Source organism: Ictalurus furcatus, chromosome 6, assembly GCF_023375685.1.
Source record: "Ictalurus furcatus strain D&B chromosome 6, Billie_1.0, whole genome shotgun sequence".
In the NCBI taxonomy this organism is placed as follows: domain Eukaryota; kingdom Metazoa; phylum Chordata; class Actinopteri; order Siluriformes; family Ictaluridae; genus Ictalurus; species Ictalurus furcatus.
The window spans coordinates 13,199,044-13,220,698 of NC_071260.1; the positions used below are offsets into that span (position 1 = coordinate 13,199,044).

At 41.0% G+C, this 21,655-nt stretch overlaps 3 protein-coding genes across 6 annotated transcripts in view; 1 reads left to right on the forward strand and 2 right to left on the reverse strand.

The window, feature by feature from the left end:
- Positions 1 to 146: 146 nt before the first annotated feature.
- On the reverse strand, positions 147 to 6,320 carry naxd (NAD(P)HX dehydratase). Of its 3 annotated transcripts, XM_053626573.1 has the most exons (11): positions 5,053 to 5,943; positions 4,525 to 4,944; positions 4,008 to 4,152; positions 3,863 to 3,908; positions 3,640 to 3,728; positions 3,438 to 3,546; positions 3,042 to 3,092; positions 2,842 to 2,946; positions 2,096 to 2,216; positions 1,877 to 1,997; positions 147 to 1,783 (listed from the first exon to the last, which is right to left on the reverse strand). In XM_053626573.1, the coding sequence occupies exons 1-11, from the start codon at positions 5,564 to 5,566 to the stop codon at positions 1,633 to 1,635; spliced, it is 1,872 nt and encodes a 623-aa protein (XP_053482548.1). In that variant the 5' UTR covers positions 5,567 to 5,943; the 3' UTR covers positions 147 to 1,632. The 3 variants fall into 3 exon arrangements, with proteins under 3 accessions (XP_053482548.1, XP_053482549.1, XP_053482550.1); XM_053626574.1 differs by lacking the exons at positions 4,525 to 4,944; positions 5,053 to 5,943 and adding an exon at positions 6,127 to 6,320; XM_053626575.1 differs by lacking the exons at positions 4,525 to 4,944; positions 5,053 to 5,943 and adding an exon at positions 6,260 to 6,317.
- On the forward strand, positions 6,315 to 11,316 carry rab20 (RAB20, member RAS oncogene family). Its single transcript, XM_053626585.1, has 2 exons — positions 6,315 to 7,157; positions 9,976 to 11,316. Exons 1-2 carry the CDS (start codon positions 6,965 to 6,967, stop codon positions 10,515 to 10,517), a joined length of 735 nt encoding a protein of 244 aa, XP_053482560.1. The 5' UTR covers positions 6,315 to 6,964; the 3' UTR covers positions 10,518 to 11,316.
- Positions 11,317 to 11,966: 650 nt separating this feature from the next.
- Positions 11,967 to 21,655, reverse strand: part of col4a2 (collagen, type IV, alpha 2) — a 76,525-nt gene continuing 66,836 nt past the window's right edge. For both annotated transcript variants that reach the window (XM_053626567.1, XM_053626566.1), the window contains 15 exons: positions 20,678 to 20,859; positions 20,474 to 20,537; positions 20,186 to 20,260; positions 19,952 to 20,059; positions 19,718 to 19,825; positions 16,809 to 16,880; positions 15,976 to 16,101; positions 15,746 to 15,862; positions 15,406 to 15,567; positions 15,151 to 15,249; positions 14,866 to 15,012; positions 14,638 to 14,754; positions 14,174 to 14,365; positions 13,743 to 14,029; positions 11,967 to 13,492 (listed from right to left, as the gene is read on the reverse strand). In XM_053626567.1, the coding sequence (XP_053482542.1) occupies positions 13,238 to 13,492; positions 13,743 to 14,029; positions 14,174 to 14,365; positions 14,638 to 14,754; positions 14,866 to 15,012; positions 15,151 to 15,249; positions 15,406 to 15,567; positions 15,746 to 15,862; positions 15,976 to 16,101; positions 16,809 to 16,880; positions 19,718 to 19,825; positions 19,952 to 20,059; positions 20,186 to 20,260; positions 20,474 to 20,537; positions 20,678 to 20,859 (2,111 nt within the window). In that variant the 3' untranslated portion in view covers positions 11,967 to 13,237. The remainder of the gene's footprint in view (positions 13,493 to 13,742; positions 14,030 to 14,173; positions 14,366 to 14,637; positions 14,755 to 14,865; positions 15,013 to 15,150; positions 15,250 to 15,405; positions 15,568 to 15,745; positions 15,863 to 15,975; positions 16,102 to 16,808; positions 16,881 to 19,717; positions 19,826 to 19,951; positions 20,060 to 20,185; positions 20,261 to 20,473; positions 20,538 to 20,677; positions 20,860 to 21,655) is intronic.

Consider the following 21,655-nt stretch of genomic DNA (forward strand, 5'->3'; position numbering starts at 1 on the left):
GGGAGGAATTAAAGGAACCATGTCATTTCTGTACAGGGAGAACCAAATGTAAGAATGTTTGCTTCAGGATTTACTTTTAAACACTTCACATTCAAATCATGACATGGGGTAAACAATTAAGCCGGGGGGGGGGGGGGGGGGGGGGGGGAAATACACTTCTAAATAATAATAATAATAAAAAAGTGTGGTATCTGGTTTATCAGTCAGAGCCGTGATATACTTCTAGACCCACAATAAGGGCTGTAGCACGGCATGTGCTGGTACTAAAACTTTATGATTTCTATATTAAATATCTATTAAAATATTTAGCACAGAACACCATAATATTTGAATGATACTGGACATGTCACCAGTGAAAATGCTGTGAATGGGGTTTGTTATAAACAAAGTTGTGTGATTTATACAAAAGCAACCATCTTGTTTGATAGCTTATTTGAACATTTCTTTGTTTAGAAAGAAATGTCTGGTGGAAAGAAAGGATTGCCACAGGATTAAGAATCCCACGACATCGTGCCTGTAAAAACAGACATTTGAATAGAGGAGCTGGTTTGAATACTAAATAAGGAATAAAAATGACAGAGGCATAGAAAACTCAGCGACTGATTATTTTCTTAAAACAGCAAGACCCAACGTGTTTTATTCGACTTATACCACAGCAACTTGCCGACACTAACGATTCTGTTATTTATAAAAGGAGGACACGTCATACTTTCTCTTTCAGCTGAAATGAAGACAAAAATATGCAGCTTGTCATGTTTTAGAGAACCTGACACATCCTACGAGGTGAAGCCTTGCCTGTGTCTGAAAACTTTAAGGAACAGCTTTACCTCTGACTGTTACAAAGCACCGACAGTGGAGACTCCTTCCAAAAAAAAAAAAAAAACAGAAGCTAAATTAGCATTTCCTCACAGAAAACTTCGCCATATCAACAATTTCACACCTTTTTAAAATCCGTTTGTGCGCAGCACAACATCCTGTGCAAGTTGCTCTAGAAAAGATACCGTATTATAATAAGCGTGTTAATATAAATGCAGGAGTTGAATGACTAAGAGCCTCTGTTAAAAAGTAAATCGAAACCATCTCAGAAATAAGATTTGAGAATTCAGCAGCACTGTGGTAGAGTTACGTTTAGTCAGATAGATGATAATCGTGAATGACTCGGTCGTTTAAGTACACCATCAACTTTCAGTCTTGCAATAACACCCATATTTGCAGTAAATGAGGTTGAATAACTAGAAACGTTCGAGGTAAATTTTACTGAATCATGTTCAATGAAAAACTGACTGCGTCGCCGGGGGCTCAGTTAAACCTATATACTTTCTGAAAAGTTTGTTTCTAAGCAGCACACCACAAAGCCGTGTACTCAGACTGGACTCTACTAGCTCAGTCTCAGGTGTTTGTTTTGAGGAAGAGAGTGATGAGAAATATAAAGCAGGCAGGTGTGGACAGTGGTGGAGACTAAAAAAAAACTAAAAAAAAAAAAGTGTATATGCAAAACAATCCATACGAGGAAACAGTGTGTACAGGTGTCCGTTTTTAACTGTGCATCCCTTCATTCTTAAGGGAGAGAAATCAGACGTGGCTGCACAGGGCTGCAAGGAAGCCGAATGCTCAGAGTACAGATGAAGTAGTTCAGGTTTCAAACAGCTTCTTGAAGGCGACACAGATCTCCGGGATCATGTCAGAGGTGGTGGTGGCACGGCCGTACTTGTGAAAGGCTTGATTGTTACACTGCCTGGTCAGTGAGGCAGCACCGTAAGCAGCCACCAGTGTAGGATTCATACTGGAGAAACAAACACTTGCATAAAATCACTACTATTTGTGTGCGTGTGTGTGTAGGAGATAGAACCAGAAGATGATTAACTGGTAAGCTTACCCTTCAGTTGCATTTAGTGATGAACTGACAGCCCAATGGGAGAAGACTCCTAGAGAGCCAGACAGCAGATCTCCCTGTCCTCCACAGCGACGCCCACTTCCCTCCTGACTGCATGTTAACACTGGAGACAATGGGAGGCCAAGGCGACAAAAATAAGCGACCGTGTTTTTAAAGACAGCGCACACACAAGGGGAAATGGCTGGTTTTAACCCGACTGACCCTGGTTGCCGTCAGTGATGATGTCCTCCTCCCCTTTCAAAACGAGAGTCACATTACCCAGTGCGATGCTCAGCTGCTGGGCAGTTACCCTGAGGTCAGTGCTGTCCAAGGGCTGATGGTGCTGTAATCAAAAAATGTGAAACTCGGTCCATATTTCATATAATGTTTTAGCATGTCATTTCACTGTTCAGTCCCTCCAGGATTTTGGGATTTTGCGACAGCAGAAATGAACGCAAAAATCAAGAAACTCCACAATATTCGGAGGAGCTTGCAATTTTTCAAAATCAGCGCGGATGTGGGCCAAGCTGTGTCACGTGACATCATCACAACGTGCATTCAGCCAAAGCCCTCTTCGATTCACGTGCGTCGAACATGAGTACAGCTAAAAAGCTCTCGTCTACCAACAAACATCACTGCGAAAGACAAAACGATTTCGTGCGATTGCAATTTTGCCAATTCAAGCAGTTTTCTGCAAAAACAAAACAAAACAACAAACAAAAAAACAACCACAAAACATTCCTCAAATTGCAATGAAATAAAAAAAAAAACAAATCAATCAAGCATTTTTGGCGGCAACAATCACAAAAATACTCCACAAAATCCTGTATAAACTGCAACTCGTTTAGTTTTATATGATAACATCAACCTACATAAATGACTAAGAGTAATAATGAACAATAGTTAGGGGGAAAAAACCCCCAAAACAACCATGGTGATTATCTAGAAACTCTGAACGCATCCCTCACCATCGCCTCGTAGAGACGACTGAACTCCATGAAGTTGGGCGTTAAGATTCCTCTCTGATAACCTTGGATGACTGATGGGTCTTTGGAAACTAACCAAAGTCCATCCTGGTAGGAAAACACATACAACACATTATACTTTCCTCTGTGTCATACCCATTTTGTATGCTTCCAATTAAACAGAAAGAAATCACCCTGCTTACTGCATCAATGACTATTGGAATTCCTCTTGCTTTTGACTTTTCAATAACCACCTACAAAGAAGAGAAGAAGAAGCCTTTATTGGTCACATATTCATTACAGCACAGTGAAATTCTTTTCTCCGCATAGCTCAGCATGTTAAGAAGCTGGGGTCAGAGCGCAGGGTCAGCCATGATACAGCGCCCCTGGAGCAGAGAGGGTTAAGGGCCTTGCTCAAGGGCCAAACAGTGGCAGCTTGGCAGTGCTGGGGTTTGAACCCCCGACCTTCTGATCAGTAACCCATTGAGCCACCACTGCCCTAAAAGTATCATTATGCACAATAAACAACTTTCACATGAAAGTAAGTAAAGAAGTAAGCAAGCCTACTGACTTCCTGCATAACCCTCAATTTCTCTTACCTTTGCATTATTAAGAAGCTTGTCCTCCCTGCCCAAGCCTGGCCCCACCACCAAACTATGGAGCCTCGGCAGCCATTTCTCTATTTCCTGCACTGCATTGGGACTGTCTCTGTAAGATTCAACATGAGAGAGAAGGCACTTTAAAATCACTAGTGAGTGTAGATGTAATAACCAGATTAGATGATGAGATGAATGCACTCACAGCACAGGATGAACTATGAGCTCGGGGCTATAAGATTTAATCACAGTGGCAGCATCTTTGGTGCAGAAAACGTGGGAAAGATCTGCACCCTAAGGGGGAAGGGAAAAAACAAAGAAAAACAAACAAACAAAAATACACATGACGACAGTGTCACATACAGGCTAATATTACATTTTCCCATTTATTTTGTGCAAATATTTTGCTTACACATTACACTACATACTATTTTCAGTGCAGAAATGGCAGCAAAGTAAGGTGCTCCAGTGTACCTAATGGAACAGAAGAGAATTACTGACGGGAGGAAGAAAAAAGAAAAAGCCGGCGCACATTTAATGTTTGCCGTCCATTAAAACGTAGCGCTCACTTACTCTTGACATCCTCCAATGACTCCAACGCGACCATCTTGACCCTTGTGCTTTTTAGATGTCAGCGGAGGAATTGTATTTTTAACCAGTGGCAGCATGTCCATGCTTCTGTGTGCGAGCCCTCCCAAGGAAAATGTCCGCTCGATAACTAAAGAAAAAACACCACGATCAGTTGAATGACTGCTTCAGTCCATCATACCATTTCATCAGCACTATGCTAGACAGGAAGAAAAAAAAACAAAACAAAAAACCCCCATTCCCCTTGATATCTGACTAATACAAGGTTCGAGTGATACTTTTTTTTTTTAGATTGGGTTGATGCTATAAATAATTCCTAATGTGAATGGATATGCACATTCTGGACACGCAGTTCTCTCCTGCTCCGAATGCCACCCAAACCAGAAAAAAAGAAAACAAAAATGCAAAATATACAGTAAGCTGAGCTGTACGCAATCAAATAGTTCTAACTGAAACCAGAACACATTGGGTCAGTAGTGAATGGCGTCGGTCCTGCGCAGACCTGGAGCAGCTGGCGGACTCGGGCTGGCATAATCGACCTGGCAGGTTTGATGGCTATGGCTGCCACCAAATGGACGTGCCTGAGTTCCAGAAGAACCGGTCTTTGAGTTACGAGTGGACCGAGGAGCAGGTGACGACGTGCCCGTGGATGTGGCGAGACCAGCAAACATCTGGCCCAGCATCTGCAACATGTGCATCTCTCGCGTGTGTTCCGTCTCCCTACGGAGATCTTCGGCTTGGAGTCGCTGCTCCTCAAGTCTATAGAAGTTCTCTTCTGCCTCCAAACTCTGTTCCAGAAACTTCTCCATTAGCTTCTCCAGTGACAGGTTCGCAAAACGCTTTTTGTGCCGCCGGCTTCCTGCAGAGGACGGCATGGTGGTGGTCTGTTCTTCAGTCTGCTTTGCTGGAATATCTGGTACACCTGTAACAACGTACACGTGAGATAACAAAGAGAGGAGATGGTGAATGGATATGCCATTGTGCATGTTGTATGTACTGTGAGCTGCTAAGTGACAAGATAAGGACTTACTGCTGCAGCTGCCCACAGTCACTGGGATGGGGTAAGGTGGATACTCGATTTTCACAGGGTACTCCATGTTGGAGCATTCTCCTGCACCGTCCACGTCTGACTCGTGTGGCTGGTCCACACTCTCTCCATCTTCTTCAGTGCCGTCCATGGTCTCGTCTCCTTCAGCACCCATGCCGTCTAGATCATGTGCATCCAAGCCTGCTGCCGACCTGCTGCTCAGGATCCTCTCCATGTCTTTGTAGAACCTGAAGATCTTGGCATAGTGGCCGTTTTTCTTCGAGGCCTTTTTCGCCTGGAAATACTGCCTTTTCAGGCTCTTAACCCGCACCCGGCACTGATCCGGGGTCCGATCGTAGCCCATGTCCCCGAGACGGCCAGCCACGTCGCGGTAAACGTGACTATTCCGGAAGTTTCCGTCCAGCGCCGTTTGCACGTCGTGTTCTCCCCAAATAGTCAACAGTGCTCTCGTCTCCGCGTCTGACCAGTGGTATCCTCGGGTGGGATTCACTAACATGATCGAGCGGTGCAAAAAATGTAATAAAAATGTAAATAAACCGGATTTGTTAAGCAACAACCGTGTCAGTCAATTTGCGTTTGTTTACTGTCAGCTAGCTAAGCACTCAGCTAGCCGACCTTAGCCAAATTCGAGCTACTTATCTAGCTAGCCTCTTTTTACTTTTCTTCGTGCATGCCATCATTCCTGGTGGCAGTTGTTAGAAAACCGAGTCTCAACTATCTTAATATCTGCACGCATTAAGCAAAAAAAATAAAAAGCAACCAAAAGGTGCTAATTTCAATCATGTTACCGTTACATTACAGAGAGGATTATCAAAACTTAATCCGAGCTCCTCCTCTCTGTAGCCACGACACATACGTCAGAGACGTTGCGTACCACGTCATGTAGTAGTACACACGTTAAGCACAACAACATAATAAGGGTCTGAATAGGAATATGTTTCGACTTGAATTCGTCACGAGTGATTCATGACAACGTTTAACACAGCCCCATAGGTTAATCACAGACCTCAGTGAAGGTAAGCTAGGCTGCGATTTGACCACTAGATCTGGATTTACCTTTCTCATACAGAAGAGTTACTGCGAAACAGAAGGCTACAGTTATGACGCGGAGGAGCAACTTTGCGTCCATGCATTCCGACCTCGCAACAACTCTTAAAACAACACCGCCACTGAGCAACTCTGGTCTTACCAATGGACCAACTTTGGAGCGATACAGCAAAACAGGTGACAACACGTTTAAACGGCATCGAGATCACTTCGGCGTGTGTTCAAGTGAAGAACAAGCGCTGGATTGGCCCTGCACGGTACTGTATTACGTCAGTCCAACATCCAATCAAAAGGCAGGAAAACGCTGAGGCTGGATTCTGATTGGACGTCCGTCCAAAGTCGAAAACCTATCCCGTTAAACTGACGTCTTTTCTATGCAGCACAGTGTCGAGATTAAAACGTCATTAAACTAAGACACGATAACTGTTATGGTTATTTATTTATTTGACTGTTTTTATAATAAATTAAATGAACTAAAGTAACAGGATGTAGTCCAATCAACCTTTTACGCGTTTGGACAGGCATCTTTGTAGCCCCGCCCACAACGGGGTGTTTCCAGCTTTAAGAGTTGTGCTTCAACTTTTCTAAATATTACTGCTGCAAGTTTACACAACCCTTATGAAACCGTTCTTCTGAGATTTATCCGCAAACCTATTTATTCACATATTCGGGGAGTGAAATGTCAACCATGGCATATGTGAGAAACAAACGAAAACACTCGTTTTTATAATTTTTTTTTTTGTGTGTTTTGTGCTGTCATTTGTGTTTAAAGAAGGAGTGAACAAAAAGGGTAAATATGGCGTTTGGTTGTTGAAAGTGAACAAGCGGAGTGTGCGGACTTCTGACCATGGCCGAGTCCACGAAGAAGCTGAAAAAGCCTGACGTGAAAATTGTCCTGCTGGGTGACATGAATGTGGGGAAAACATCTTTGCTCCACAGGTACACCGAGAGGAAATTCAAGGACACAGTGAGCACAGTTGGAGGGGCTTTCTTTCTCAAGCAGTGGGGACCCTACAATATCTCCATTTGGGACACTGCAGGTAGGAGACCAGGCCCATGCCTCAGACACACACCCTACTTTTACAAACGTGTAGTTTAATGATGTTTATTTTCACTTGAATGTTGTAGCTGATATTATTGTGCAATCAATCAAGTAATTAATTAATCCATCCATCCATTCATTCAAACATTTGCAGTGCTAATATTCAGCTCAGTAGCTACTGAAGAAAAGTTTTTGTGCATGCTGTCCCCATGTGTGGCTTTCCTCTGGCTTTTTCAAAACATGCCAGTAGGTAACTCTAAATCGTGTGCGTTTGTGTGTGTGCCAGTGCCATGGACAGTCCCCTTCAGTGTATGTCCCTGCCTCGCTCCCAGTATTCCTAGGATAGGCTCCTGATCCACCACAAGTGCTTAGTAAAGATGAGTGAATGATCATAACCTATTTGCAGGATATTAGCAAATTTACAACTGCATCAAGCAAATCATTTGCACCAACTAATTATTTGACTGGTAATGAAGTTTTTACTAGAGTCCTTTCATTTTCTTAAGGGCACTTGTGGGTCACTCGTTTACCGTGGTCTGAGATAAGTTTCATAGGAGTCAGTGCATAAATATATTTGTTTGATAAAATCAGGGCAGCGTAACAAAATAATAGGACATCCAGAACTTAAACGGTTCTTATGGGACTGATATTCCTAATAATAATTATTATTATAACAATAACAACAGCAACCTGCAAAAAAAACCCCAACAACCTGCTGCAAAAATTAGTGTGCAAAGTTAGAGATGTCTTTTGCACCATACAACATGCTTTCCATACCAAACATTTTGGTTTATTCCTTGACAGGATTTTAAAATTATCTCGCAGTGTAGCATACCTACTTATGAACAAGAAAATAATATAACATATAAAATTTTATATCTAATATAAAATAATCTTATATGCCTCTAAAACATTGAGAATTAGGAAGCAAATGTGTTTGTGTCTTCGCCATGGGTTCTAGCATGTGTTCTTTCATCAGAATTGAGTCTACAGTGTATTTTGGCAATCACTGAACAGACCTTTTGTTTATCTAGCATGCAGTAGCAGAGAAAGGTAAGTCATATGATCCATGTTATGAAGTATGATTATTAACCCAGACTGTAGTGCAGAAACAGTGCATATGTACACAGTCGACTAAAGCGTCTGAGTCAACATGGGCTTTTATGAGACATCATGAGATCTCTTCGTTTCCTTTTATAGAATACGCATAGTAGACTGTTCCAGTGAGAATGTGAACAAATTGTCACAGGATCTTATGGTGATTACCTCTGTTTCCCTCATACACTTAGGCGTTATGTTTATTTGTTGTTCTCAAGGTTTTAAGTGAGTTTTTTTTCTTCTTAAGTAGAAAGATTTTGACGTCAGCTGATTTATATCTTTTGTTGAGTGATGACTTTAGCCCTTTAAACTTCTTTCTGCTAGATCACTTCCTGTGGAATTAGTTTCCTTGCTGTAGACGGCTGACCCAAAGTGTGGCAGATTTTTGTTCATCAATCCCCGTCACGTGCTTGTGTGATAACAAGTGCTGAGTGTCTATGGTGTATCTTTCAGTAATCGATAGTGACTCATCACTTCACTTTTTAATATTGATTGATCAGTGCCACTTTCAATGCCACTAATGATTAAACCTAATAATGGACTTTACTACCATTGGATGTTTACTATTTGGTTTACACTATATGTATAATAACATTATATTTTGCATATAATTTTCTTTTTGAGACTCAAAGGTTGATTAGCCAATCTGGTGACTGACTCGGCCAGTCTAAAACCTTCCACTTTCCCCCTTTGCTGAAATCTTTGGTTGTGTTAGCAGTGTGTTTTGTGATTCACACTGGTTTGCATCTTGTGGTATGACCTCTATATTTCTGCTCGCAAAGTCTTCTTCAAAAGGTGGATTGTGGAACCTTCACCTCTGCCCTGTGGTGGTTGTTGATGTCACTGACTGTGTTTTGGGTTTTTTTTTGACAGCTCTCACTATGCTTCTGTCATCAACTGCTGTTGTTTTCCTTGGCTGACCTGTCCCATGTCTGGTTGTTAATACACCAGTGGTTTTTTTTTTTTTTTTTTTTTTTTAAAAGGACAAATTGTTGTATTGGCTATGCCCTATACTTGTTCAATGACTCTGACCAATTTTCCCTCTTTTCTTAGCTTCAAAATGGCTTGCTTTTCTCCCATAGCCAGCTTTGTGGTCTTCATGCAGGTTTATCCTTTTTAACAACAAATACAGTCTTTACAGACAATATTCAGAGCTATTAATTGTTTAAACAGCCAATCTAACAGCACACACCTGGGCAGCAAGAAACACCTCTGTCACCTGTTCCAATATTTTTGATCACTTAAAAATGAGTGGGTTCAGATGTTGTTTAACATGTTTAGATGTAAATAACAGGAAACGAGAGTTGAAATTCTGATCTATTGTCTCATTAATTTTTTGATGTCAAACCCAAATGTCTTCATTGTATAGCAAAAACAAAAGAACTGACTTTGCTGCTCCAATACATTTGGAGGGGACTGTATTTGCAAAATGTGGTAGAGAGTGAAGAACAAAGCTCACTGTCACGTCCTCAAGCAAGCACAGATGTGTACTCACTGGAAGCTATTGTTGGGAGACTTGAGGGCTGAGGACCACTGCATATTTCTACAACAGACTGCCATTGTTTTTCACTTTCCACTGTTCTAAACATTTTACCAAATTTTGCTAAAGTGTAAAAAAGTGTATATATATATATATATATATAATATATATTTATTTACTTATCATTTAATTCCTCTCCTATCTGCTGTCTCTTTTCCCTGACTGGATTGTGTTCTAGGTCGGGAGCAGTTCCATGGTCTTGGCTCTATGTACTGTCGTGGTGCGGCTGCGGTCATCCTCACCTATGACACGACCAGTTGGCAAAGCTATGTAGAGCTGGAGGACCGCTTCCTGTCCCTAACCGACACTGCCAATGCTGACTGCATCTTTGCTATAGTGGGCAACAAAGCTGACCTGACTGACTCGCATGCCCAGGCGTCAAATCCAGAGGGAGAGGGACAGGAAGAGGCTGAGCCTGCACGCTTGTCTCTTTCTTCCTCCTCTCTTCAGCGCAAACAGGTGAACAGAGAGGATGCCATAGCTCTGTATGGACGTGTACTACATTACAAAGGGCTGGATGAGAAGGCCTGTCTGCCCGCTGAAAGCATGTGCTTTGAGACCAGTGCCAAAACTGGTTACAACGTGGATGTGTTGTTTGAAACAATGTTTGACTTGGTGGTGCCCTCAATCCTGAAGAAACGGAACGAGGGCGAGAGCTCCACTGTTGACCTGGAAGCACCCAGCACATGCAAGAGGACTAAAGCGGGCTGCTGTGCCTAGAACAGGAATGCGGATTTACTCCTTAATACAATGAAGGCACAGAAGGTTGTTTACATTTCATGGAAAACTCTGGTAACCCCTGTTAGAAAGGATGACCAAATTTCTGTAAATAGAGTACTTTGTAATGATCAGTGTTGAGAATTATTATTCAGCATAAAAAAAAAAGTATTACTTGAGTTCAAGACGGTACGAAGACGAAAACATTTAAGTTGTTCAGCAGTATTTTTTAACTTGCCCTGCTGTGATGGCTTCTGAATTTTATGCTGTGATTTTTTTTTTGGTGTTTCCACTTACCACCTTTTTTTTTTTTTTTTAAATAAAAAATTAGACCATCTTGTAACAAATGTACAAAAATATAAATATAATATATGGATTTTATTCGTTAGAAAAATAAATGGTACACGTGATTTGTAAGTTGAAGCATGCAGATAATCTTGATTTATCATGGTCAAAGTAGATCCAGTGGTGTAGGGGAGGGGAGCTCCAAGAGGGCCTTTGTGGTGTGGCACAAAAAACCCCCAAACAAAAAAACCCCAGACCACATGTATAGCGAGAAGAAGAAAAGGTCGTTTTGATCAGAGTTAAAGGTGAGGGTATTTTGTGAACTATCTGAAGGCAGTTAATAGGTGTAGAAATTCATCGTCCCCAAGCTTATGATATACACGATATGGCCAAAAGTATGTGGACACCTAACAATCACAATCATATTTGCTTGTTGAACATCTGTTCCAGAGTTTGTTCCCCCTGTGCAGTTATAACAGTCTCCATTCTTCTGGGAAGCCCATATATATATATATATATATATATATATATATATATATATATATATATTTGTTTGTTTTGGAGTGTGGCTGTGGGGATTTGCCCATTCTGACACAAGAGCATTAGTGAGGTCAGGCAAGGAGGCCTGGAGTGCAGTCTGTGTTTCAGTTCATCCCAAAAGTCTTCAGGTTGGTTGAGGTCAGGGCTGTGTGTAAACCATATGTTTATGGACTTTGCTTTGTGTACAGGGGCATTATCGGCAGGTTTGGGGCCCCTTAGATCCAGTGAAGGGAAATCCTAAAACTACAATATAGAAAGACTTTCTATGCAATTGTGTGCTTCCAACTTTGTGACAGCACATTGGGGCCCACATAGTCTATGGGTGTGATTTGTGGGTTGTCCACATACAGTACTCCCCCCACCCCCCCAGTGTTTTTTCACCCCTACTAATTATGCTACCGAGTTCGCCACCCTTCCTCCGACAGATACTCATAATAGTATTAATTATATTTTTAATTTTACACTTTGCCATGGGTAACATGTTTGGAATGATGGATAGAAATGCCTCAGTTTTTAGATTACAGTTGATGAAGCTGTTTTGTTGAATATTTGCCTTATCGTATGTTTAACAAATTCTTTACGCATCTTTTTCCTGATGATCTGTGCAAACAAATGTCACGTCAAATATGTAACAAAAAGAAGCATTTAATTTGTTATTGTTCAGTAATGCTAACAGTCACAATCATTCAGAACATGGTCCAAAAATATTTTCCACATAAATACATTGTTAACTTGTAACACCTCCATCGTGTTATCTCCTCCTTTGACTTGTTTATGATCAGAATCAGATAAGGTTATTCTCGACACACAAAACTGACACATGTGGTATGCATGGCTGAGTAAAGTACAAATGTGGTCATTCACCTCATGAATTTGGTCTATCAATCATTAAATATCCGATAGTGAAAAGGAATTCCTGTATTAAGTGAGCTATTCATTTATTTATTTTATTTTTTTGCTGTGCAAGAAAAAAAAAAGAAGAAGTGAAATTTAAAAACAAAAAAAGTCAAATCAGTGCAGTCAGAATAGAAACAAATGAATCCATAATCATCGTTCAATAAGACGAGATGTTCTGAACTCCACTTTGCAAAGGGTTAACTTGTGGTCTTGCATATCCGAGAAATGGCTCTGTCCTGTAAAAATGTGCATGCTTGTGCTCAGAGGCTGCTGAAGCATAGTATAACGATGATAACCACATCCTGTATTTTAAGTGCAAATAATTATTCACAAAACAAAATGTACAGTTCGAGAACAGCGTTAGTAAAAACAGAGTTCATTACCTGATGATAAAATCGTAATTAAAAGCACAAGTAAAGCAACACTTTATTTGAGGTGTCCCTCGGATGGTTGTATTGTTTATAGTGTAAAGCGTTTGGCTGTTGTATAAATCACACCGAGACATTCTAATAGCTACAGGAAGTGTCATACATAGATGAATATAAGGGAAGCAGTGCGTTAACATGGGCGTCTTTGGTTCTGCTGTATGATGTACTTGGTAATATGAATTATACAAATCGCGCTGATGAGTGAGGTAATAAGTTAGGAAAAAGCACCATTTCAAATGTAACATGAGTAACGATAAAGCATTTCTAAGCTTTTGATGCTTCTTTGACCACTCTTCTCAACACATTTACAGATCTTCAGTCTTTAGGCACATAGGATGGGGTACACAGTAATGAAGAAAAACTGAAGGCCATCCATGATATTGTAAAAGTATGCAGTATTCAATTTATATGATTAACAGCTCCTAAACTTTATTTCAACAATCCTGTTTGGTTTATGAAAGTAATAGTTACTATGACCTCTGGGTGACCTTTAGAGCTTACCTTGACATTCTGTACTGGACTGCACACAAAAATGTCAAAATGGCCACACCCTCAAGTCAAAGTTCATACAAGTCACAGGTTCTTCATGCAGACTTGGCAGCGACTGATGCGTGAGAGGAGCTGTCCGGCCTTGAGCGTCTCGGACTCGGGAGTACTGTGGAAGGACTGGTCAATGGATGTCAGCCAGAAACTGTGCTTGTTAGAGAAGTAGTGACAGGTACCCTTAGCTCCATTACACTCGATGAAGGGAGTGGTGCGGAAATCCTCCAGACACGAGCCTGGAGACACCAGAGACTGACCACCTCCTTCATCTCCGGCTGCCGTATGCTGTGTATAAATGACAAAGTTAGAGCTCTTTTTTTTTTTGTGCAAGCAAGTGCTCTGAGCTAATTTTTGCATTTTTTGTAAGACAGAGAGCTGTATAAACATCTAATATTATTGGACATGGTGTGATAGTCCATCTTTTTATGTGTATTTATGTCATCTGTTACCATTTTAGTTGATGACACTTACAAAAATTAATTTGTGTAGAATTACAGTGTGATGTAACAATTAGGAGAAATGACTGAAGGCTCACCATGAGGAATGAGTAGCCAATCCATAAGCTTCTCCAGCCTACAGGGCATTGTGGGATAGTTATATCCTGACTATGCACAGCTACAGCCACAGATGGAGCCTCACATACTGAACAGCGGCTGATATAGGGCTTTATTTCTGACTCTTCCACAGGCATCATGGGAATGGGGGCAGTTGTAGAAAGCCAATAGGACTTGTCGTTGCGACTAGCATAGTAGCATATGTCCCCAGGGTTGCAATACAGGAATGGCATGGTGTTGAAACGAGGAAGACAAGAGCCTGCCAGACCTGGATAACATAGTAGAGAATGTTCTTAAAAGAACTATTTTGCGGTTTGTAGTATATACCAAAAATGGTGCAAACATTGTTCGCAAATAGTTAAGAGTTTTAATGTCAATCCTCTGGTCTAATGATAAGGTCTTATTTACTTACCAAGGTCCTGATTATGAGCTTTCTCCTGCCCTTCAAAGTAAAGCAAGCTGTAGCCATCCCACAGCTTGGACATTCCCACAGGGCACATTGGCGTCTGATCAGACTGGCTGTGTTTCACCAGGAGGTACCCAACACTGACACTGCGTCCAGGCATACCAGGGGCACCAGGAATACCAGGATGGCCAGAGTTTCCTGACATGTGAACAACGTTTTAATTGCCGTAGAGAAAAGTAACATGATCACATCTGTTGAGATGGACATTATTTCCATTTATTCATTACAGCCTTTTACATTCCAGGTTAATGGGTAACAACCCCATACAGCAGTGTAGGTCACTTACTATAATCTTGCTTTTCAAGAAGCAAGACACTGCTTATTTCTTCTAAATGAACTAGAATATCTTGTTGACTTGCCACTTTAACTTCTTAACAGATCAGCTTACCCCAGAATTCTGGGAGCTTTACCTTCTAGGCCCTGGAGGCCCTGGTGTCCTATTGGTCCCACATCCCCACGGATACCTGGTGTTCCTGGTATTCCAGGCAGCCCTGGCATTCCTTTTTGCCCCTGTGGTCCCAAATATCCTAGGACAAGAAAAAGCATTAACATGACAGGCCATAATATTATAGTAAATGCCCATATTTTTGAGCTAAAATATAATAAATTGTTCAATATTTTGATTTGGTAACCTTTACCTGCATCTCCAGGGGGTCCCATTGGGCCATACTCCCCTCTGACTCCTTGTATTCCTTGCTTACCAACTTTACCAGGGGGTCCTCTCTCCCCTGGCACCTTCACAGGAACTGGACGGAGTCCTTCAGCACCAGGGGGGCCAGACGGGCCTGAAAGACGTGATACATGGTGTATCTGAGTTATTTTTGATATATACAAACTTTTGATGAACAGAAAATTTCTAGTCGATGAATATTACTTCTCATTTCAAATGAAAAACAAAACAAAACTGGATAACGTTTACATACCTGGTGGTCCAGTCTCTCCTTTAGATCCAGAAACGCCTCGGTCACCTTGTAAACCACGTGGTCCTGGGACTCCCATCTTTCCCATGGCTCCCTTTATACCTGTAACCCAGTTTTTTAAAGATCAGGTTCAGAGTAAGCCTAGTTCTCTGTATAAAGTGTATATATAATGTTTTATAAATGTCAGTATAAACTGTATGCTAAATTATAAGCCAAAGGTATTGATCCACATTGAATTTGTAGTGTTAGGGACCATACCTTTTCCTCCAGAAATACCAGACGGTCCAGGAAATCCTTTGTCTCCTATGTCCCCCGGTGGTCCTTTTGGTCCTGGGGTTCCAAAATCCCCGACAAAGCCATACTCTCCTTTAGATCCAGGTGGAGATGGAAAACCTGGAAGACCGGTGGCTCCAGGAAAGCCTAAACAAATAGAGGATCAGAAATGCTGATCACACCACAATAGCCTATGCAGCACCATCTTAGTGGTGAGAACTCCATGATAATCTTATGAGCTTTATCCTTATGGGAAATATGTGCTAATGCTGGGTGCTAACTCCCTCGGTACTATTATTGTGGTCCAATATATTAAGCACTTTACCTGGAAGACCTTTCTGACCAGGAAGCCCTATGTCCCCTGATAGACCTTTTCTGCCAGGAATTCCCTGTGCTCCTGGAGGCCCTTGATTTCCCAGAGGGCCTGGTTCACCCTGATCACCTAAAAAAAAAAAAAAAAAAGCAGTGTTTCAATCTTAGACAGAGCTCTTAAATTAGAAATGATCTCATTTTGCAAAATCAGAAAGAATATATATACGGTATATGATGACCCACCTGGATCTCCTGTAGAACCTTTAAGGCCATCGTCTCCAGGGACCCCAGTCTCTGTGTTAGGAATACCTGTAGCTCCTTTTTCTCCTTTTGCTCCATCCTCACCTGGTATCCCCCAATTGTCAAGACCTAACAAGTGTATACATTATGGGCATGAGATAAAACTGGCTAAGACATGGCTATAACGGCAAGATTACAGCAAATTAATAATAAAAAGAATAGTATAAATTAAATTGGGAATTTGGTAAAAATCTTTTTTTTTTTAGCCCCATCTTGACCGAATTTAGTAATTGCAAGCTCTTTGATCATACGACTGCTAACAGCCTGGGAGGGTTTACTGTTGCTCATACGACAACATATACAGTACAAATGCCTTTGGAAGAGAGTGCTACGTCCTTGCTTCTGTAAAACGTGAGCTCCCAGACACTTGCACTTGGCTAGTTTCACTCTCTGGTCAACAGAGAAGAGACGAAGACCAACCAAGAGAGCAGTCCAATGATTTTCTCTCCCAGCCACAGATGGATTTATACAGTAGATGATCAACATTTAGTGCATTTAACCCTAAACCACTGAATGTGAATGATCTGTAACTCCTCACATTCATCCTGATAATTAAGCAACAAGTCCAAAACATTGCTCCAAAGCAAGAAATGTAATGGAAAAATATACATTAAGAAAACATTTTGCTACTTAGGATTCGGTATTCAGCGTTCAGTATTCTGACCAGTATTTGCTGACATTTGGCTGTGTCCTCTGCCACAGATTAGAATTCTGGTGCATCGATAATCAAAAGATTACTTTTAAATAACTAAAAAAAAAAAAAGATTGAGTTCTACCTGCAACACCTTGAAGGCCTTGTAGACCTTTAAGGCCATCCAACCCTGAAATCCCACGAAGGCCAGGAAAACCTGAAAAGGAAAAGAAAACTTTATCTTTCATATTTTACTACGTTATTAGTGCACTCACAGCAGGTCACACTGAAGCTTTATTTTTCTGACTAACGTTTTAAGTATTTAACAATGACTAAAAATGATCATTATTATTACTGCAGGGTCATACTCGTTCTCATCGGCTGGTGAGCATTTTCCAACGTAGGTGTTGATAGGTGCTGAGAAAACTGAAATCTTATACGTGAACACTTCTGGAAGCCCAAATTTATAGATAGCTAGACATATAGATAGATAATTTATTGGTCCTCAAAGAGGAAATTTGTTTCCACAGTGGGTGTGTACAAAAACATAACAACATCATACATATAAACCATCGTAAACAATCACAGGCATAGAGGGGAGAAGGGGACAAGAAGAAAAACATCAGGATCATACAACAAATGCATCTGGAATCACAATGGCTGAGTGCCTATGTGTTTAATGCTCGTATAGCCATAGGAACAAAACTCCTACCATAGATGGCCTTTACGATTTAAATGATGAATGTCTCCTTTTAGTCATATCAGATGTGTCTCAACTATTTCCTTTCCTGTAGAACATGCAATGAACTGCACGCTACTACACATAATTATTTACCGAAAATACTTACACTAGTTCAACATTAAATAATAACAATCATTGTTTGCATCCCGCCCCCCCCCCCTTTTTTTCTGAACTAGGTCATAACTCTTGCTATACTTTATCACTTTTTATACCACAGTGCAGTTTTATTTTCTATAACAGCACAGCTCTGACAGTACTTCCACCTGTAAAAGGATGCCAGGGTTAGATTAATATGCTTGTTCTAATACGTTATCATTTTTATAGTGATAGCTCATTAACAGGTAAGTATATGGTGGATGGTTCATGTCTAAGTGTACTAAGTCTACTATTAAGGATGTTGTCTAACAAATAAAAAGATCATCAATATGGTGAAGTTTTCTGTTAGGGAACATTTATGAAATAGTTATGGAAGGAATGTCTGGTGTTGGCACATTGTAAAGGTCAGTAAAGGGATTTGCGCTTTCTGGTTCTCCATAATATGTCAAGCTGCATGTTGTCAATTTTATTAACTTCAAGAAAAACAGAGAGGTTCATTTATAGATGCTAAATAGAAGTTATAACCAGAAATAACTTGCCACATGGATAATGCATATTGCAGAATTGATAAAACAATTGATTTTACAGTGCATCCGGAAAGTATTCACAGGGCTTCACTTTTCCCACATTTTGTTATGTTACAGCCTTATTCCAAAATGGATTAAATTCATTATTTTCCTCAAAATTCTACAAACAATGCCCCATAATGACAACATGAAAGAAGTTTTTTGAAATCTTTACAAATTTATTAAAAATAAAAAACAAAAAAGCACATGTACATAAGTATTCACAGCCTTTGCTCAATACTTTGTTGTAGCACCTTTGGCACCAATTACAGCCTCAAGTCTTTTTTGAGAATGATGCTACAAGCTTGGCACACCTATTTTTGGACAGTTTCTCCCATTCTTCTTTTGCAGGACCTCTCAAGCTCCATCAGGTTGGATGGGGAGCGTCGGTGCACAGCAATTTTCAGATCTCTCCAGAGATGTTCAATCGGGTTCAAGTCTGGGCTCTGGCTGGGCCACTCAAGGACATTCACAGAGTTGTCCTGTAGCCACTCCTTTGTTATCTTGGCTGTGTGCTTAGGGTCGGTGTCCTGTTGGAAGATGAACCTTCGCCCCAGTCTGAGGTCCAGAGCACTCTGGAGTAGGTTTTCACCAAGGATGTCTCTGTACATTGCTGCATTCATCTTTCCCTCGATCCTGACTAGTCTCCCAGTTCCTGCCGCTGAAAAACATCCCCACAGCATGATGCTGCCACCACCATGCTTCACTGTAGGGATGGTATTGGCCAGGTGATGACTGGTGCCTGGTTTCCTCCAGACATGACGCTTGCCATTCAGGCCAAAGAGTTCAAACTTTGTTTCATCATGGTCTGAGAGACCTTCAGGTGTCTTTTGGCAAACTCCAGGCGGGTTGTCATGTGCCTTTCACTGAGGAGTGGCTTCCATCTGGCCACTCTACCATTCAGGCCTGATTGATGAAGTGCTGCAGAGATGGTTGTTCTTCTGGAAGGTTCTCCTCTCTCCACAGAGGCACGCTGGAGCTCTGTCAGAGTGACCATCGGGTTTTTGGTCACCTCCCTGACTAAGGCCCTTCTCCCCCAATCGCTCAGTTTGGCCGGGCGGCCAGCTCTAGGAAGAGTCCTGGTGGTTCCAAACTTCTTCCATTTACGGATGATGGAGGCCACTGTGCTCATTGGGACCTTCAATGCTGCAGAAATATTTCTGTACCCTTCCCCAGATCTGTGCCTCGATACAATCCTGTCTCGGAGGTCTCCAGACAATTCCTTGGACTTCATGGCTAGGTTTGTGCACTGACATGCATTGTTAACTGTGGGACCTTATATAGACAGGTGTGTGCCTTTCCAATTCATGTCCAATCAACTGAATTTACCACAGGTGGACTCCAATCAAGTTGTAGAAACATCTCAAGGATTTCTTTGAATTTCTCAATTTTGAGTGTCATGGCAAAGGCTGTGAATACTTATGTGCATGTGCTTTTTTTGTTTTTTATTTTTAATAAATTTGCAATGATTTCAAACAAACTTCTTTCACATTGTCATTATGGGGTATTGTTTGTAGAATTTTGAGAAAAATAATGAATTTAATCCATTTTGGTATAAGGCTGTAACATAACAAAATGTGGAAAAAGTGAAGCGCTGTGAATACTTTCCGGATGCACTGTACATTTATCCCTATATTAGCTTGAACATACCTATGTGTCCTGGATGACCTGGTTTACCGGGGACCCCTGCCTGTCCTGGCACTCCTGGCCAGCCCTTAGAGCCCTGGTTTCCTGGAAAGCCCTTTAGGCCTTCAGCACCTGTTAAAAGACCAGAAGTGGTCCACTTGTGCATAATTTTACTCCGTGTGTAGGAACCAGACTAGTACTTCATCCAAAAAGACACGGTTTTAAGCACAGTGGTTCATTATGAGTGGATTCTCTTACCTGATGGCCCTTGTTTTCCAGGTTCACCTTGAGTCCCTTTAATTCCTTTGATGCCATCAAAACCAGGACTTCCTCTAACTCCAGGCTCACCTGTGTAACCCTTCTGACCTGCAAGGGTATAATGCATGTAATAAAAAAAAATCCTCAGGATCATTCCACACACATGTGGCTGAAAAGATTAATACTTTAGGGGCTTTTTCCCCCAGGTAATGAGCAGATACTTTATTGCCTCACCTAAAGGTCCAAGCAGCCCTGTTTCCCCTCTGGATCCTGTGGGTCCTGGGAGATCAACAATGTCACCCTGCTCACCTGAAGCAGAATAGTCTCACTTAGCAATAATCGACAGATGTGAGGTGTTGGTCAGAAATTCCAATGAAGGCTTTGATTACATGGTCATTTGTTGTTACACAAAATATCAGTCTTTGATTTAAGATTAGAAAAATCCAAATAACAGACAGTGAACCATAAAATGTATGGCGTAAGCAGAGTTTGAGGATGGCATACTTAAAATTTCAATATTACCTTTAATCCCCTTGATTCCAACATCTCCTGTTGCTCCATAAGCACCAGATGAACCTTTGTCCCCCTAGGATATTACAGTTAATATTGACCACAAACAACCTCAATACCACAAACAGCCTATAGAAAAAGAAACTCTAAACATGTATACATCGCAAGCACATACAGTAAATGGTGATGTAGCACTATATTGGCACAGAGAGTTACCCTTTGTCCAGTCGGTCCAAAAAATCCCTGAATTCCTGGGGGTCCTGTAGGGCCTGGCATTCCTTTCTGGCCAGGCAGTCCAAGAGCTCCAATCTGTCCATGCAGACCTTTTACAGTGCTAGGGTCGCCGGGTAATCCATGAAGCCCTTCTTGTCCTGGAATCCCTGGCAAACCTTTGGTGCCTAGAAGGTGGAAGAGAGAATGTGTGTAATGATCAATTTGGTAACATGCATTTGAGTTATGTTTATTATTATTGTTATTATTATTATTTTGTAATTTAGTATTTTTTTTATTTTTGAAAAAGCATACAGAACATTTTGCAATAAAAGAAAGAAAACATATTTGACCGCTATTACCCCCATAACCTCCCTGACTTCCCTCACCCAACCCGTTGCACTACAGGACTTGGACAGGTACATAAATAAAATAGGATAAAATAAAATAAATAAATAGATAAACAAATAAAATAGTAGTAATAATAACAACAACAACAACAGAAGTAGTAGTTGTAGATTCCAAAATTTCCTTGACTATAGATATCCAATTCTTCCACATAGACAAAGTTACAGGATTAGTGTGATTAGTCTGCGCAGATGACGGTTCCAGATTTAGTATCTCCAATAAAGAATGTAGCCAATGCTTAGTAGAATGGTCATAAGGAGGTTTCCAATGCTGAACTAGTAGCTTCTTTGCTGCGGTCATGGCAGCTAGCCAAAATTTCTGTACCATCTCACTTAGAGGAAATTATAAAAAAAACAGGATCTTTGGGAAAACAAATCATAGTAGCATTGTACAAAATGTCAAGCACATTTGGACAGTCCCAAATCATAGGCATCAAATAAGTCCAGGCATCCAGGTCCACAAAAATTACAAAACTGGTGGGGTGATAGACCCATAGCATATCGTATACGTGTGGTTAGATATGCTCTGAGAATAACCTTAAAATGAATGAATTGGTGGTTAGGGTTCGTGGATGCA